Raw genomic sequence first — 17,521 nt, 5'->3', positions numbered from 1 at the left:
CAATGTGATGGCGGGAAATGAAATCAGTGCGCTGGGCTTGTTGGGCTGAGCTCAAATAGCCGCCACTGTCCCCCAACTTGGATCAGGAGACTGCCTTCTTCCCTGTCTTTTGCAGTCACGATTTCAGGCAGGCGCCCTCGCGGTCTTAGGCTCGCTCGTGCGGGGAACTGTCATCCAGCAACATCAGGCCCAATGGTCTAGAGGTATGATTCGCCCTTCGGGTTTAAAAACCCTTCAGCGTAGCTTGAATGGGCGAGGCCCCGCGTTCGAATCGCGGTTGGGCCCCTGATAACTTTTGCCATTTTGATGTTTTGGTCATCTACATGATAATGATTGATCTATGACGGTTTAAGCGGGAAAATACTTCGATATTTTGCGAGGCTGAAGGAGACGGAAGCAAATCAGTGAGAACAGCAGGCAAGTAGCAGAAATCAGGCACTCCAAGCCTTAAGCTGGACCGTGTCAAATAGAGGTTTCTCGTTCCACTATTGGTTGCCATGCATCGCCTGAGCACGCACAGCAAGCGCAACGGCAGGCAGGTCTAGTCAGATATCACATCACCACAAGGCTGACTTAATCATGACCGTTGGGCTTCTAAACAAGGAAACGTTGATGCAACCTGGACCATGGCGAGCCCAGCCCAGCCCAGCCCACCATTCCTTACCTCACGGCTCTTTGTTTTGTACCAAGACCGTATGAATCCCATGGCTCTTCCCACCGCCCACACCGTGCGGGGTTCGTGGTCGCATCCCCGCTTTCAGCTGTCCCACGCCGTCTTCCCTGTCTCAAACCACCTCTCACTCACCCAAATCTTCCTTCACAAACAAAATCCCATCACCCAAAAACAGACAACCACATAATAAAAAAAAGATGGTGAGATTCGGATCGCTAGTCTTGTGTGAAAGACTATCAAATGAGCTGCAGCTAACGTGTGTTTGACAGGCTGCACAGTTGACTCAGGAGCAAAGGGCGCAGTACAAGGAGGTGTTTGACCTCTTCGTAAGTTCTCACTCACCCCTCCGAGCTCTCTCCGTCACTTGGCTGCCTCAATGCCCCTCACTCCCCCTTTCCATCAGGCTGGCAGCGCATTGTGTAGAGCTTGCGCAACAAATTTCTCAAACCTCAAATCAAGCATCTCTACTAACTACTTGCCTGTGCAAAATAGGACAAGGATGGAACAGGTTAGTTTTTATGTTCTCCCATGAACCCTTTAATATTTTGGTTTGCTTCGCCTCCCGCCACCGGCAAACTGGGGGGTCATTGAAACTCGACTTGAACCCTCTTTGGCAGGATGAGCGTCGGAAGAGAGGATCTGGCTTAGACCCCTTTTTTTCCATCTCATCTTGCTCTTTTCATTTTATGCACTTCTTGTTTGATATGCGAGACCTCTATTACTTTTTTCTCCATCCCATCAACGGAAATTGACATCGTCCCTGCAGGTGACATCACCGCCCAGGAGCTTGGCGAGGTGATGAGGTCCCTGGGCCTCAACCCCAGCGACACCGAGTTGAACGACATGGTCAACGAGGTCGACGCCGACAACAACGGCACCATTGACTTCAACGGTGAGCTCGAATCACCTCCGCCCTCCGCAAGACCCCTCTTCCATATGGAACATATGCTGACGGACTTTCCTCCAGAGTTCCTCAACTTGATGGCGCAAAAGGTGCAGGTCGGCGATGCCGAGGAGGAGCTCAAGAACGCTTTCAAGGTGTTTGACCGCGACGGCAGCGGCACCATCTCGGCCGAGGAGCTGCGCCATGTCCTCACCTCGCTCGGTGAGAACATGACTGCGGCGGAGATTGATGAGATGATTCAAATGGCCGACAAGGATGGCGATGGATCAATTGACTGTAAGAGACTTCACGTTTCCCCCCTCTCTGCCTCACTATTGGGTGACTTGGTGGCAATGCTGACTCTACATTTCGATAGACGACGAGTTCGCCTCGATCATGATGAGAGAGTAAAGAAAAGAAAAAGGGGGTTTGTGGATTTCTTGGCGGTGATATCCATCGTTCAGTATTTTGTTTCTTTGGGTTTCCGGTCCGGTTATGTGGGTAGAGCGAAATCTGCCTAGTTTCTCTTTGGGCCTATGGGATTGGTCTCAATATCACGATACTCTCACGAAGTGGGATCTTGGAATGATCGACAACAACAACAGCTCGTGTCCCATTTTTGGTTCTCGTGATCGGTCTCCGTCAAACCTGGCGTGCCAGTGGTCTTGCCATTGAGCGAAGAAAGACTATTTCATATGATTAAGGTAAGTCTGTACTGGAGTCGCGTCGTAACGCTACATGTATTGGAGGATGTTGAATACCGACCTCGCTTTGACTAGCTTGTACTTCTCAGGCTACAGCGGCGCATCATGGCATTTCTCTGTCCTAGACCTGTCGAAGTTCAATAGGCATTGCTCAGCAGTGAGATCTCACAGAGATACAAAAATACTCTGCGTTGATTATGATATATGAATTCATCTGTCTATCTGACTTACAGGGTGAATAATAGTATGCATGTCGATCAAGGATTTCTCGACTATTTAGCAGTGATGCATCGACACCCTATCACTTCATTTCAAACCAGCTCAGTTCCGAGAAGCATTTTCTTCCTAAACCAAGAGCTGGGCCCCTTTAAGCCACATCTTAGTACAAAGGCCCTCAAGCTACTGGTGCATCTTGCTTTTACCCAGCATATTCCGAACTGATTTGGCCTCGGCATCGCCCCCTACTGATCAGCAACTTTCCTCCGATTGTTTCACGGAACCTTGAGAATGGAATTGTCCTATAACCATGTGGTCATTCTCAGTGAGTGCCAGAAGACCGAAGGGCGGGTGTGCTGGATATTCTGAGGATAGGTAGGCGTAGTGACCACCGAGTTCGATCCCCAATGTCAAGGAGGAATGACTGCTGGCCAAGTCCCCCAAGTAAGATGGAGATTGTCTCCCTTGGTGATTGAGCCTTCGCATGAGCAGGTGTAATTCTCTCAACAAGGCTGACCATGAGCGCAAGAAGCTGTGCGTTCTCATTGCGTTCTTCGTGTTTCAATGCGTTTTTCGAAATTTGTGACAGGCGACAAGCACGGTGTTCTCGAGCTCAATATACCAATGCTGGTGGACTACGAATGCATGGACCGTGTCTGTTCATGGTCCTTCATACCACAATGTCCGGCCAAATCGGTAGGAGAGCTAAAGCGAAGCCAGTCAGCACGTTGTTTCCGCGTGTGTTGAGTGATGAAGCACGTCACATGTACTGTCAGAGAACAACATCTGGCATTTCTGTCTGATCCTGCCGCCGCAGAAGCAGATATGGAAGCCGTATGGCGTGGCGGTAGTCGAGTAGAAGGCTGGAGTAGAGGCTGAAATAGAGGCCGTCCGAGAGAGATGGTCAATTTGAACGCCAACATTGAGTACAAAAAGACTGGTGATGCAGTAGATTCTGAGTCTCATCTTGAAGGCGGATATCGATGTCGGCACCAAGACTGAACATGAAGAGCCACAGATAACGCCGGTCTCAATATCTGATGTAGGAACGGCTATTGAAGGTGTCAGCGGAGGATTTCTGCACGTAGTTGAAGCCAAGGCTAGAACTAGAACTAACCATAGCAACCAGGATTGAAAGCTCCCGCCAATAAACTTCTCTTCTTTTTCAGAGGCTTCCATGGGCTTTGGATCAGCCAGGCATATACGCAGTTTGGCACTGAGGCCAGCCGGTCGGGAGTATAAAAGCCGATCTCCTGTCCTCGTTTGAAGCTCAGACAGACAGTATTACCAGAGGATAAAGTTTGGCCGTTTGTCCAGTATTGCCAGGGGATAGCCACCAGTCTGCTGCTATACTTTCGTCTACAGTTGACCAGGCTTGAGACTAGTACGGCTCAGTCGTTCATCGGGCCCTCTTTCTCCCTCCAGCTTATTCATTTCGTATCCTCGGAAAATGAAAACGGATCATGACGCTCATTTGAGCGTTTATTACCAGAGGATAAAGAGGTATTTTAAAAGTACTGTTAAATATAAAAAAGGGGGTTAAAAATTAACGAAAGTAAGGGAAAAGAACCCTCTCAACCTGCCGGCGCAGGAAGAAAAAACACGACACAAACCAAACCCAAAGGGCAAAAACAGAAAACACCAGGGATGGCGGCTAGTCCAGGAGTTGTCGGTATACCACGACGGATACGAAAGGGGGGAGGAAGGCGAGGAAAGGCCGAAGCCACTGGCGGAGGGTGTCGCGGAGGGAGGCGGGGCGGTGGACGTGGATGATGAGGACGGGAGCCCCAACACTGGTGCTGGAAGAGGGAGGCTGAGCGGGAGAGAAGACGGGGGGGTGGTCGGTCGAAGGGGTGGAGGTTGGTCGGTTGTGGGCAGAGCCCACAGACGTATCGATTGTGAGTCTTGGTCGTGTCATCTATATAGTGTTAGCATAATGTAGAAGAAATAGACAAAGTTGTTATTGAAGCTGTCTGCAATCATTGCCTTACCTTGATTGTTCTGACGTGGTTGGGGAGAGAGAAGAGTTCACGAAATCACAACAAGCAGAAAACTCCTAATACACCAAGGCCTCATGTCAGAGGCGTGAGCCTTCCTTCTAAGAAGTTTTGGGCGTAACTTCCTCTGCAGGGTGCTTTCAAAAAGAATACAGGAACGATGTTATCGACTGGAGTATCATTTATTGTTTGTAGACTGCTACCTGCCTCCCGAAAGCTCATCTATGACCGAAATCATTTAAGAACGAGGGAGTATGGCCCTAGGAAGGCCAGCACTTATGCCGGAAACTACCCATGATCCGTGCAGGCTACCATTGTGGCTCTGCTTTGATTGGAATCACCACATCCTGATGTCTTGGTTGATCCCAAAAGGAAGCCGCGTGTGGTGGCTCGGTTCTCCATGACCAGACGGCTTGATCTTGATGAATTAGGAACCCCATATCCATCCCGTTTATATCCTTCACTTCCACGACAAGTTTAGCCCTCCATTTAGGGTCAGGGGAATCGTCTTGAAATCCAATCTGACCCTCCCAATTTCCCCAAGGATTCTTGATACGCTCTTTCTCCCATCTTGAGTATTCACTCCAATGAGTGACCAAGATGCGATATTGGAGGCGGAAGAAGTCAAAGATGCTGTAAATGAATTGAAGAAACCAATTGTCGAAGTATATGGTTCGTTGAACAAAACTTTCCCGCCACTCCATGAATTCATCAATGTTGTCTACCCGCGGTAAAAGATATTCCCTGCTTGGGGGTGTCGGTCCGCGTTGAGAGGTTGTGTGGTACATTAATCTCATCCAGTCGGTGCGGGCTATGAGCTCGAATGGACGAGTGGGACCTCCATGTCCTTCTTCCTGGACGTGCTGGGAAAGAACGTCGGTCGTGTTGGCTGCGTTCATGTTGTTGAGATCTATGGCAGCGTCCATCTTGTAATTGCACGGGTGCGATGTAGGGCGTCTTGGTCGGATGCGGTATTGCCGTATACGTATAGGAATATGTGCCAGGGAAGGACTAGTGGTATCGGTCAGTATCAACGTCTTCGAAAGGGGTTCGGGGCAGGCGTTATTACGAGAGCACTGGGACAGAGAAGGTGATGTGGTGAGATATCAAGAGTCAGGTTCTGTCGCAGGTGCATCCTTCTTTATATTCAAGAGAAAACCGCATTTCCATAAGCTACTGCCTAGATTACATGCCGCACCATGACGTGTCATCCACAGCGGTTCTTCGTGGCTTGAAGCATCCGCAGAAGCTGTGAACTTAACATCTCATCGCCATAAGCAAGTAGACCTGTTTGGTGCAAGTGGTAAGTGATGAAAGTGCTTGGTGCGGTCACTCGATCTCGTGGCCGTCTGAGGACTCCCTCGCGGGCTTTGGTGATGTCCCTGATCCAGGGTTTCACTCTTGTGGTCCATGATTGCGCTGACTCGCCTGTGCCATTGTTTTCCCAAGAGCAGATCCCACTCATCGCTTCGGCCAATGATGATCGCTTGCACGATACTCAAGACGTGGACCTCTACATCAAGTCTTGCACACGATGGTGCTACCAAGTGCCCACAATCGCGCGAGAAATCAATTCCAGATACGTGCAGTCTATATCTACAACACCATCCATGGCTACGCTCGGAAGGAACACTTTGTCAGACATGACGGTCGCCAGGATGCTGCTGCCGGCAACAAGTGGAGATAGACCGCAGAGTGAAGTACAACAAGGTGCGAAGTCAGGAAAGTGTGGCTCAAGTCGGTCAAGCCACAGCAGAAAGTGGCAGTGAGGAGAACAGTGCGAGACTTCCGTCTATCTTCTTGCACACAGTGCACGGCGCGACAGGTCCACGGACACACTTACAGAGCGCTGCGCTGAACTTCTTCTGCAACTTTACGAATACAGTCAACTGCGGTCTACGACCACGCGCCTCCTGAACTCGGCAGATTCTCATCGATTCTGACTATGCGACAAGAAGCTTCACAGCTATACCGGTAGCGATGTCATCGGCAAAAGACCTCGTCGAATTCCCCGACGTGGAGGCGAAGCTCCAGAAACCATCCAAGCAATCCGCGTTCGAGAAACAGAGAGCCGAAGCCGAAGCAAAGAAGGCCCGCGAGGCTGCCGAGACCGCCGCAGTATACCAAGACTTTGTCAAGAGTTTCGACCACGATGACGATGACGACCCGAGAACCGGCCGGTTTGGCTCGATGCCTTCACAAAGACCCCAGCCCAAGGTGGCTGGGTTCGGCGGCGCTCCGTTGGGCGCACCTGCACCATCTAGGCGACACTTTGGCGCATCCAATCCCAAGAGCGGCCCTGGTAGTCTAGGTCCTACTCCGAGCTTCAAGAGCGGTCCGGGAAGCTTGGGACCTCCGCCTGGCTCGCTTGGAAGGAAGAGGGGCTTCGACGCATACCGGCAGGAGAGGGACAGAGATGGCAGGCTCGGGTTCGAGGAAAGGGAGGAACCGAGTTCGGTCGCCAAGGTCTTCCACAACAGTGACGACGAGGACGAAGCCAAACCAGACTCGAGAGCCGAGGAAGTCGCAGTGGCTAGACCTACGTTGCGTCTTTCTCAGCTGCCGCCTGGAACATCGCCTGCCTTCATCAAGTCATTGATCCCGACAAGCCTTAATGTTGAACACGTCAAGATTTTACCGCCTATGGGACCTTCGGGCACGGAGAAGAAATGCGCCGTAGCCATTGTCACACTATCGCCAGACACGCCAGCAACAGAACTGGATGCAGTCGTGAGCTCGCTACAAAATCGCTACCTGGGTTACGGCTGTTATTTGTCGTTGCACCGGCATCTATCCTCAACGGTGGCAACCGCGACAACATCGACTCTGGGTGGTACATCCGCCGGATCGCAGCCTTTTGGTGCCAAGCCTGTATCACAGCCGACAGCACCCGGTAACGCGACAACACAGCACGCCTTCCATCGAGGCTTTGCGCCGCCAACTTCGTATGGCCCAAATATCGGTGCTTCAATCAATCGGAGCAGTATTCTTCACGTGCCTGTCAAGCCTCCAAACGATATAAAGATGGTACACCTCATCAACAGGACCATCGAGTCGGTTCTCGAGCACGGCGTGGAATTTGAGGCTTTGCTCATGAGCCGCCCCGAGGTTCAACGGGAGGAAAAATGGGCTTGGATTTGGGACGCACGCAGCGAAGGAGGTATCTGGTACCGATGGCGATTATGGGAGATCGTCACAGGAGCATCTTCTCGGAGTAACAAGGGACGGTATCTACCGCTTTTTGACGGCAGCCATGCCTGGAAAGCTCCAGAGAAAGGCCTGCCATTCGAGTTCGTCACAGAACTCGATGAGTTTGTATCCGACTCGGAGTATAACTCCTCGGACGACGAGGACTTTGACGGGGAAAACCGCGAGAATCAGACTCAGGGGCCTGAAGCAGAGGCTACCTTCTTGAACCCACTCGACAAAGCAAAGCTTACCCATCTCTTATCACGTTTGCCCACAACTTTGTCCAAGATTCGGAAAGGAGATGTCGCCCGAGTGACAGCGTTTGCGCTTACGCACGCAAGCCGGGGTGCCAAAGAGGTCGTCGACATGATCGTCTCGAATGTCGAGAAGCCCTTTGCATTAACGGCGGCCAACCCAGAGTTTCAGTCGAATGGCAAAGAGAAGGGAAGACAAAGGGGCGATTCAGAGCCGCCTGAAGCTGAGCCGGAAGGGAAAACCGAGAAGGAGGGCCCTGACACCAGCGGTGCAAGCCTTGTGGGCCTTTACGTTGTCAGCGACGTACTATCCGCCTCCTCTAGTAGCGGTATTCAGCGTGCTTGGCGGTATCGACAAATCTTCGAAGGAGCACTCAAAGAGCACAATATTTTTGAGGGTCTGGGGCTGATGGCTGAGAAGCTAAACTGGGGCCGACTGCGGGCTGAGAAGTGGAAACGAAGCGTCGGTCTAGTCCTGACCCTTTGGGAAGGTTGGTGTGTCTTCCCAACGGAGAGTCAGGAGTTGTTTGCCAAAACTTTCGAAAACCCGCCATCTTCAAAGACACAAGAGCAGATTGAAGATGACGCAGCCAAGAAGGGTAGATGGAAGGTGGTTGAGAAGTCCTCGATGCCGGCCGCCGATGTTGCCACAACGAGCACCCTTGATCAGAGAGCGCCAGAGTCAACAGCTGACAAAGAGGTGGATGACGTCGAAGGCGAACCAATGGATGAGGAGGATGTTGCCGGTGAACCCATGGAAGAAGACGATGTCATGGGCGAACCAATGAGCGAGGAGGATGTGGAGGGTGAGCCCATGGTGGATGATGATGTCGAGGGGGAGCCGATGGAAGAGGACGCAACCGAAACGGCAAAGGATCAGTCACCGTCAGGCGAGACCAGCAGCAAGGTAGAAGGAACGGCAGAGGCCGCGAAGACTGACGACGCCCCCACTGTCGGACGTTTGCAATTATCAACCCAGCCGAAGGGACAGCCTCGGAAAAGGATGAGAGCAGTGGACATGTTTGCTGACTCTGGGGATTCGGATGAGGGAAACTAAGCGCGCGTGGCGGACGCAGGCGCTGGTTCTTCAAGTAGGCCAAGACGACACCAGGGGCGAGACGGCGGGCTTGGACGATTGATAAAAACTGCTCACCCTATGAAGATCCTGGGTTTGTCTGAAGAATAGTATTGTAAACGCATGTGTCTTGACTGGGCCGTGAGCGGGACGGGGTATATGTGAGAGGGGGATATGGCAGCCGTCCTGCTTCTGCAGGACGGGGCGGTCCAAGTTTAGGCTGCCCGAAGCCGCTTAGAGAGAGCGCGGCATGGCAATGCATAAAGGGTGATGGGCAGACAAGTCCATACGGATGGATATATGAAAGGGATGAGATATGACGGCATAAGTGAAGCGTCGGTTGGCGGGTTCACCTTGGCGTGGAGGTGAGGGCAGTAATTGACGAGCCGTCTACATATTGCCTCTACAGAGATCTCTCCCTTCCTCACTTTCAGCAACATATATCTAGCCCCGCGCCACAAGTTGCGGCGGAGAATGAAGAGAGAAGCCGCCTTAATGCCAACGACACAGGCACACAGGTTACATTACAAAGTGTCCACCCACGGGGTACCTTTTTTCGGAGCGCTACTCCTGCACAGCCATGGATACGCATTCTTCGTGTGAAGCGGTTTCTTGTTGGGTAGGCTCGTAGAGAGAGGGCGAGAGAGCGAGAGAGAGAGGGGTGGTCTGGTTCGACGACCTTCTCGTTGTGAATTTTTGGTGGTGCTTGACCGGATCCGGCCAATCAAAACTTGCTCACTTCCCTTGCCTCTCGAGCCTCTGACGGTGGAGTATGTAGTCGGTTGTTTTTTTTTACTTGCTCGCTCCCACCCTCTTACGGTAGTCCTCGCCCTTTTTTCGCTTTTCTATCTGCCCATGTATTTGTCCCCGCGCTCGAGTTTCCTGATGTAGAGAGCCTGGTCGTGGGAAAACGAATTCATTTATGGGGGTTCTCGGAATGCTTTGAGCCTTGGGAAACCTGTGCGCGCGCGATATCCGTGCGGGTTGTCGTTGGCTGAACCACTAACACGGGGAGGATGAGTGGACTACTGAACCGTGGCGAGACCTTTCAAGACACGAAATCGGATTCAAGTCGTACATGAGATCGATGTTCGATGTACTTTGCACAGTAGGCAATATGAATTTCCTGAAAAGTTCCGACTTTCTTTTCGTAGGTGACCTGATTCCCGGCCTGGAGCCTGGAAGGGGGGAGCCTGAGTCTGGGCCGACCGCGGACTCGGCACCGACTCGCGGGAGTGAGAGGATGAGCCCAGTCAGACGGTCAGCCGTAATGTGTGAGTAAGTGTGAGTGTGAGTGCATGCGTGGTCGCACAGGATCTCAAGAGTCTGGACCCTTGACATGATCTTACAGTTCCTCTGATGATGGAGCTTACAATCGATATGGGGGGGCACAACGACATGTCAAGATGCAAGAATGGCGTGAAGAAGAAATATGACCCTGAGGGCCTGCTCCCATATTCTCATGTACTGTGTAAAGAGACAGACTGGGTTACGGAGGGTAAAGGGAAAACGGGAACTCGGTACTAAACGGCGATCTAGAGTTAGCTTCTTATCAAGTTGGGCAGCATATCCCGGCAGAAGAAGGGAGAGCACGCGGCTTATTCTCATAGCCGGGAGCGTTGTCTTGCTAGTCAGCCACATCTCTCTCACGTCTTTCTTTATTTCTCCCTTTTCCGATGCGTTGCGGCATGTCTTGTGCTGGTAGGTAATTCTATCTGGTTAAGAAGCCCACCGACAGTGAGGGAGATAGACGCTCGGGACGCTTCTGCGGCGAACGCCATGTCAACGTGGGAAGCGCGCCGTGTCCAGGCCATAGATTACGGGCTTGAGGTAAAGTCCCAACCGCGCCCGGCTTGCCGTTTTAAGCAGATGCAGAAATTCCTGGGTTGGTGGTGGTGCTGCTGGGTTGGCCCTGCTATCGTGTTGAATAACGTGCCTTAGAGTTGGTTAGAAAGTTGCCGTCAGAAAAGCTTGCTCCGAACAAGAGTGAAGAAGAGAGATGGATAGTCAGGACCATCTAAAATCATCCCATGTTCAAGTCTTATGAGGCATTGAGATTGGCAGTGAGGGACCATGGACATGACTGGGCTCGGATTGTAAGACGAGGTTGAGGTGGCATAGCCGGAAAGGGTATCTGTGTACTGTATGTACCTGTCCAGTGGTTCTGGGTGTACGGACAGACATGGCATGCCGTCTGTGATGAGAGCTGCAGACAGACCCCTCTTCCCGCCCGGGCTTTCATCGCAGATACTGATGTAGGCAAACTTGTCACTGGGGCACTGAGATTTCGGTATCTGTACGGCATTCGTACCCTCATTGAACTATCTTTGTCATCCATGCGTCGAGTATCCGAGCAAGGCAGAAAGTGAAGCAGGCGGCGGACAGCGAGCGAGGCATGTAGTAAACCCCCCCGCACGTGGGGCTGTTTCGATGCGCTACCGGGATGCCGTCCCTCACCTGGCTCGCTCACCCCCCTCCCGCCCGCCGCGCCCCATCCATTGCCCACGCCCACCGCCGCTGTCCACTGCTCGTGCTTCTCTTGGGCGTCTCCTCTTGCCGCTGCTGGCTGGGGGGGGGGGGGGCTCGGAACTGGAACTCACTCACCTTCACAGGCTCACACTGGGCTGGACTAGACGATGCCAAGGACCAAGGTAGGACATCGAGCATAGGGGCCGCTAGTGCTGGTCAGGGACCCAAGGCTATCCGAGAGGAGGCAAGTGCCTACCTACCTGTATGAGGTGGTTCAATGGTTGTACCTCTTGCTGAATTCGGGTCGGGGGAAGGAGTGTTTTGCTGAATTCAGATCGGGAGAAGGAGTGAGGAAGAGAGAGAGGAAAGAAGGGACTTGCCTTGACTGCTCTTCAAGTTACCTACCCAAAGGTACCTTAACTCGACTCGAGCAGGTGCTGCTGGTGTTGACCGTGTTGTTCCTTCCTCAGTCGCAGTGGACTATTCGTACAGGCCAAACCCAGTCTCCCCCGACGCCGACGTCCTTTCCACCTCAAACGGTCCACTGGGCCGTTTCCTGTTCCCATGGACCGTCGCTGTTTCTGCCCTTTGCTAACCCGCCTTTGTGACTTTGTCTTCCCTGACCACCGACCACCGACCACCACACACCACACACTAAGCACTACGGATACCTTACCTTGGGTACCAGGGCAGCTAAGGTAAAGGTAGCAACGATCCCACTGCTTTGCCGACCCGGCGCTTCTCTCAGAGTCCCGTCTACTTCCATTTCATTCAATACCCAGAAACCTGCCCTTCCTTACGACCCCCCGGCCTTTGCGCGCAGCTTTAAACCTCTTCACGCTCGAAACGCCGCTCGTTTCTCTCGCCAATTTCCAGCTCTTGCAATCCCGCATTTCTCACCTCGACATCGTTACCGATTTGCTTTGCGCTGGAAGCCCCCGACGACTCACCTTACCGCCGGCGCCCGCTCGATCATCACATGGCCTTTCTTGCCCGCTGAGCCGATTTCACCCATCGTCGCCGGATACATAGCTTGCTTGCCTGCGTCGCAAACAAGCCCACCAAAGAGACCGACCAGCAGCGACCGCGAACCATAGGAACGACCGCGAACCAAGACTCGACGAACGCCGCCGCCGCACCTTGAGAGCTGGCTCCCGCCTTCATGTTCCACGCCGCCGCTCACTCCCACCGTCCGAGGTCTATTGGGGCCGAAGCCTGAGCGAGCGACATTCATCGCAGCTTTTACTTTTGCAATTACCTTTTTAGAGAAGCCCGGAGACACTACCGCAACTTGGAAGATCGCCAAAATCTCTACCTCCTCTCACGTATCACAGCAACCTTGAGAGCCACCCCCACCACAGCCCACCATGCCGCTCATCAACGGCCAGAAGATGGCTTGGTAAGTCGCAGCGTCCTATTCCTTCCGTTCCTGTCCTCCATCATTTCGTCTTCTCCTCGTCGTGTTTTCCTTCGCCATACTACGGCCATGACTGGCGATTTCTGTGTGCATCGATGGAATCCCGCATCCCGCTTTCCGCAGGACCCTGAGCTAACCACTTCACCCTTCGCCCTCTAGCGAGCCATGCATCCGTGGTCATCGCTCCACCAAATGCACCCATGCGAATGAACGCTTGATGGTCCCCGTTCGAAAGCCCGGCAGACCTTTGAGCACATGTCCTCATCCACCCTCTCGCGGTTGCGGCTGTGGTAGTGTAACGGCCGCCATCCCGAGAAAGCAGAAATGCGGCTGCGGTTCCAGCAACGCCGGAACCCCCGCAGAATCACCCAGTGTCATCAAGGCAGAATCGCCGGCGAGCGATGTCCCGCCAATGTCTCCGACCAAGGCATCCGCCGCCTCCTTTCGCATACAAAAGTCTGCCCCGAAGGCGGCCAGCCGCAAGCAGTCGTTCGACCCCGTGAACCTTGAGAGGATGGATGCCACCAATATCAACATACTGCCGCCATACGACATGGCCCAAGCGAATCACATGCCACAAGCCAACGGTGGCATGCCGGGTATGCCCGCACCTAGAAATGGGATGGAGTACGGCGGTATGACCATGATGGGCGGCGTTAACGGCGGTTTCCACCAACCCATCATGTATCCAATGTTCCCACAGCAGATGCCTGCGCCCCTGTTCCCCCCGGGAGCCGCGATGTCGATGCCTCAGCCAAATGCCGTACCATCAGCCATCAACACGCCACAGACTGTGACAACGCCTACTCCGATGGCAGCGGCGTCGAATGGGGGATCTTGCTGCTCAGGAAAGACAAATGGGACGCCGAAGCCCGCCCCTCCGCCCTCGTTGACGAGCACCAGCACGGGTGGCTCATGTTGCTCAGGGCCAAGCAAAGCCGAGGGGAGCTCTACACAGCCTTCTAGTGTCAGCTCGAGCCCCAAGACGCAAGCAAAGCCTAAGAAGGGCGGTTGTTGCTCTAGCAAGGCACCTGCGATAGACACAAACGTACATCACATGTCGAATGGCCATATGTCGCCGTCGAGCGCCATAGCCATGTCGCCTTTCCAGACACCTACCGCCATGCCCCAAGGCATGTTCAACTCATACTTCCAACCAACAATTTTCACATATCCGCCTCAATACGGGTCTTGGATGTCACCGCTACAGCCTGCACAGTGGAAGCAGCAGATGGAGGCGCAGCAGTATGGTCAACCAATCCCGCCGCCGGCCGCATACGGCATGCCGAACTCGCTTTTTACCCCAGATGGTACAACCCCAATGATGCCCGAATCAACATCACACATGTGCAGCTGTGGCGACGGCTGCCAGTGTGTGGGCTGCGCGGCTCACCCTTACAACGATGCGACACAAGACTACGTGCGATCTGCATACACAAGTATGCTGGACGACTCTTATGGAATGACGAATGGTACGAACGGCACGAACGGCACGAATGGGCACTCGGAGACGGCAACGACCAACGGGACTGGCGCCCGCGGAATGGATGCACACACGAATGGCGAAAACAGCGGTTCTCCTGCTGGGCCGCAAACACCTTCCGATGGAGCCTCAGTGTTGAGTGAAGAGCAGGCACTATCGGCGAACGACTTCTTCTTCGTGACATACCCGTTCAACGGTGACGGATGCGCTGGCGAGACGTCGTCATGTCCATGCGGCGACGATTGTCAGTGCCTCGGCTGCTCGATACACAATAACTCGCCCATGCCCGAGTCAGGATGAGGGGTGTTCGGGTGTGTCGAGCTGGGGTCCGCAAAGGATTAGGTTTTGCGGAATGTTTTACCCTCGACGGTGGATACGAATGAGTCTTTTGGAAGGTCGGCATTGTTCAGCCGTTTTCGAGTTGCATACGCGGTGTTTGGAACGATACCCTCTACTGGCCGCATCATAGTACTGATAGAATAAATACTCGTTCATAGAACGTTTGACGATCCGGTGATTGAAATCGAAACAGAAACTATTCAACACTTCCCTCGCGTACCGTTCACAGTGAAGTCAAGAATGAGCTGAGAAATACCTACACTGGGCTGAGACAGCTAGAAATTGACAGACGATAGAGCCCGGGCTCAAGTGCCGTAATTCAGACATTACTTTCGGAGTTGTCGTGGGCAGGAGAGGGGAACTCGGCACGGTGTGTGCTGCCTTCCGGCGCCGAAGTTGGGGTACCCACTGCTCCGGTCCCCAGGGCAGCCACGCCCCGAGACCAGGGGAGTCTCCAACTTTTTCCTTGCCGTCAGGAGGCACGGACGTCGACTTCTCATATAACAACATCACCGCAAACGACCAACCTTGCAACTACCGTACCGTACTTTGATATTTAGCACCATTACAATTCCTCACCTCTCGAGCTTCTTCATTACCTGCCGCCGCAAAATTCACCTGGGATAGCCAACCCCATTCGGCATCCTCCGAATATTGCCACCCCCCTTCCTTTGGGTGCGCAGGCCAATTTCGGCTGATCGGCTTCACCGTCGCGGCAGATTCTCGCAGCCTGAAACTGTGGTCAAACAAAGAGACGGCCACAATTCGACGTCCGGACCAGAAATCCTTACCCCACACACCTACTACCTCACTTTGTCAAGTTTCTCTTTGGGGAGAGAGCAGTCGCCATCCTTGTCAAGAGATATCTGACGTGCGACCTTGCTTGTCACATTTTTGGGAACGAACCCCAAAAGCAAGGAGAAAAGCTTGTTTTCCGAGGTTCTTTCGAGAAGGACGTGTCGCAAACAGGCAAGGAGGGGTCTTGCGTGTGGTGTGTCAAACGAGGGTGCCTTATCGTGGATCTTTTCATCTTAATCTCATCCCAACTTGGCGCATCCTTGCTCGAGAGCGTAACTCACTCATTTGAACGCCAATTCGTCCTCTGAAGTATGGCCGGAGACGACGAGCGCTCCGTTGAGCGGAGGAGTGAGGAGCGGAGATACGGACGGACCCGCTCCCGGTCCAGGTCGCCGAGACGGCACCGGGACGAAGTGAGGCGGAGGTCACCCGTCGGCGAGGGCGGTTCGCGTCGGGAGCGGAGTATGAGATCTCTCCGCAGAGACGACGGCGGCAGCCGCCGCGACCGCGACCGCGATGACCCGGAGGATGGGGATTCGAGACACAGGCATCGACGCCATCATCATCATCGTCGGCACCGGGATGGGCCGCGTGACACTGCCAGCGGGGGCGGCACTGCTTCGAAAGAGAAGAAGGCGGCTGCTGCGGCAGCGTCGTTGCCGTACGAGGCGCGCCAGCTGGGCAAGTCGGAGATGGAGGTGTTTCGGCCGCTGTTGGCGTATTATCTCGACTTGCAGAAGCAAAAGGACATTCGCGAGATGGACGAGAGGGAGGTGAGGGGTCGGTGGAAGAGTTTCGTGGGGAAGTGGAACCGCGGGGAGCTGTCGCAGGGGTGGTATGATCCCGAGATGTTTGTCTCTGCCAAGGAGAGGGCGCTCGAGGTCGGGATTGAGGGGCTTCCTTCGCGGGGCTCTGATGGGAGGGGGAGAGAGGAGGTGGTGGAGAGGAGCGAGGAGAGAGATTACAACCGGGAGAGGACTGATGAGGAGGATGATGGGGATCGTAACGACGAGGAAGATGACGACGACGACGACGATCTTGGACCGAGGCTACCGCCCACCTCGCGAGGTACCGGCCAGCGCTCCGGCCCCGGGATCCCCAACATGGTAGACCTCTCCCTGCAGCGCGAGACCCTCGCCGAGGAAGCGGCGCGCGACCGCTCGGCGCGGGCGTCGGATCTCCGGCAGGCCCGGAAAGAGGACAGGAAGCTGCAGCGGGAGAGGCTGGACGACGTCGCCCCGCGCGCGGAGGCCGGGACGCGGGAGAGGCAGCTCGAGAAGAGGGCGGCGGTCAACGAGAAGATGAAGGAGTTTCGGGAGAAGGGGTTAGGTGGGGATGGTGGGGTGGCGGAGGTGGGCGAGCAGGAGCTCATGGGCGGCGGTGATAGCTTTGCCGAGTTGAAGGCGATGAAGGCGAGGGAGGAGAGGAAGAAGACGGAACGGGAGGTTAGGAGGGAGGAGATTGCGAGGGCGAGGGCTGCTGAGCGGGAGGAGAGGGTTAGGGAGTATCGGGAGCGGGAGGAGGGTGTCATGAAGGGGTTGAGGGAGCTGGCGAAGCAGAGGTTTGGGTGAGGAATGGGGAGATGTGAGTGTCAAGGGGGAGGATGTTATCATGGTCTGGATCCAGGCTGGGTAGATTGGCAAGGTAGTATATGTATCCGTTCGGTCGGTATCTGGATGAATGCGCCCTATCTGTCTTCATCATGACTTTTTCGGGAGGTGGCTCGGCGGTCATGATAGGGTCGGGTCGGGCTTCAAGTGAGAGCGATGATTTACTAGAGGGGATAGTAGGTGAATGGGGCGGTATGTATAAAGTTGCTGGCTTGTCACGCTCGTCTCACTCGTTTGAACGATATGTAACGAATACGTGCGGGTTGCTAGGCTGAGATAGACATAGGAAGAGGCGATGTCCTTTAGGTTATACTTATTGATTTGCTGCGTTCATCTCGCTTGTCTAGATAGTATGTAATGAATACGTGCGTGTTGTTGGGTCGTGGACGGAGTTATGAGATAGTTAATGCGAAT

At 53.9% G+C, this 17,521-nt stretch overlaps 7 protein-coding genes across 7 annotated transcripts; 6 read left to right on the top strand and 1 right to left on the bottom strand.

Moving 5' to 3' along the window:
• Positions 1-870: 870 nt before the first annotated feature.
• CCOS01_09228 (calmodulin) lies at positions 871-1,967 on the top strand (the record flags this gene model as incomplete). The annotated part of the gene is made up of 5 exons (XM_060457387.1): positions 871-873; positions 943-999; positions 1,166-1,181; positions 1,440-1,853; positions 1,933-1,967. 5 exons carry the CDS (start codon positions 871-873, stop codon positions 1,965-1,967), a joined length of 525 nt encoding a protein of 174 aa, XP_060312087.1.
• Positions 1,968-4,130: 2,163 nt separating this feature from the next.
• On the bottom strand, positions 4,131-5,399 carry CCOS01_09227 (uncharacterized protein; the record flags this gene model as incomplete). The annotated part of the gene is made up of 2 exons (XM_060457386.1): positions 4,131-4,380; positions 4,909-5,399. 2 exons carry the CDS (start codon positions 5,397-5,399, stop codon positions 4,131-4,133), a joined length of 741 nt encoding a protein of 246 aa, XP_060312086.1.
• A 1,054-nt stretch (positions 5,400-6,453) lies between these two features.
• On the top strand, positions 6,454-8,973 carry CCOS01_09226 (coatamer subunit protein; the record flags this gene model as incomplete). The annotated part of the gene is made up of 1 exon (XM_060457385.1): positions 6,454-8,973. The coding sequence occupies one exon, from the start codon at positions 6,454-6,456 to the stop codon at positions 8,971-8,973; it is 2,520 nt and encodes an 839-aa protein (XP_060312085.1).
• Positions 8,974-10,770: 1,797 nt separating this feature from the next.
• On the top strand, positions 10,771-10,932 carry CCOS01_09225 (uncharacterized protein; the record flags this gene model as incomplete). Its single annotated transcript, XM_060457384.1, has 1 exon — positions 10,771-10,932. The coding sequence occupies one exon, from the start codon at positions 10,771-10,773 to the stop codon at positions 10,930-10,932; it is 162 nt and encodes a 53-aa protein (XP_060312084.1).
• A 204-nt stretch (positions 10,933-11,136) lies between these two features.
• CCOS01_09224 (uncharacterized protein) lies at positions 11,137-11,250 on the top strand (the record flags this gene model as incomplete). Its single annotated transcript, XM_060457383.1, has 1 exon — positions 11,137-11,250. The coding sequence occupies one exon, from the start codon at positions 11,137-11,139 to the stop codon at positions 11,248-11,250; it is 114 nt and encodes a 37-aa protein (XP_060312083.1).
• A 1,577-nt stretch (positions 11,251-12,827) lies between these two features.
• On the top strand, positions 12,828-14,660 carry CCOS01_09223 (copper fist DNA binding domain-containing protein; the record flags this gene model as incomplete). Its single annotated transcript, XM_060457382.1, has 2 exons — positions 12,828-12,859; positions 13,037-14,660. The coding sequence occupies 2 exons, from the start codon at positions 12,828-12,830 to the stop codon at positions 14,658-14,660; spliced, it is 1,656 nt and encodes a 551-aa protein (XP_060312082.1).
• Positions 14,661-15,808: 1,148 nt separating this feature from the next.
• Positions 15,809-17,068, top strand: CCOS01_09222 (uncharacterized protein; the record flags this gene model as incomplete). The annotated part of the gene is made up of 1 exon (XM_060457381.1): positions 15,809-17,068. The coding sequence occupies one exon, from the start codon at positions 15,809-15,811 to the stop codon at positions 17,066-17,068; it is 1,260 nt and encodes a 419-aa protein (XP_060312081.1).
• Positions 17,069-17,521: the final 453 nt, after the last annotated feature.

Source organism: Colletotrichum costaricense (assembly GCF_030867565.1).
Source record: "Colletotrichum costaricense strain IMI 309622 chromosome Unknown Scaffold_9.1, whole genome shotgun sequence".
In the NCBI taxonomy this organism is placed as follows: Eukaryota; Fungi; Ascomycota; class Sordariomycetes; order Glomerellales; family Glomerellaceae; genus Colletotrichum; species Colletotrichum costaricense.
The sequence above is the reverse complement of the archived record's forward strand: the minus strand, read 5'-3'. Positions and strand labels throughout refer to the sequence as shown.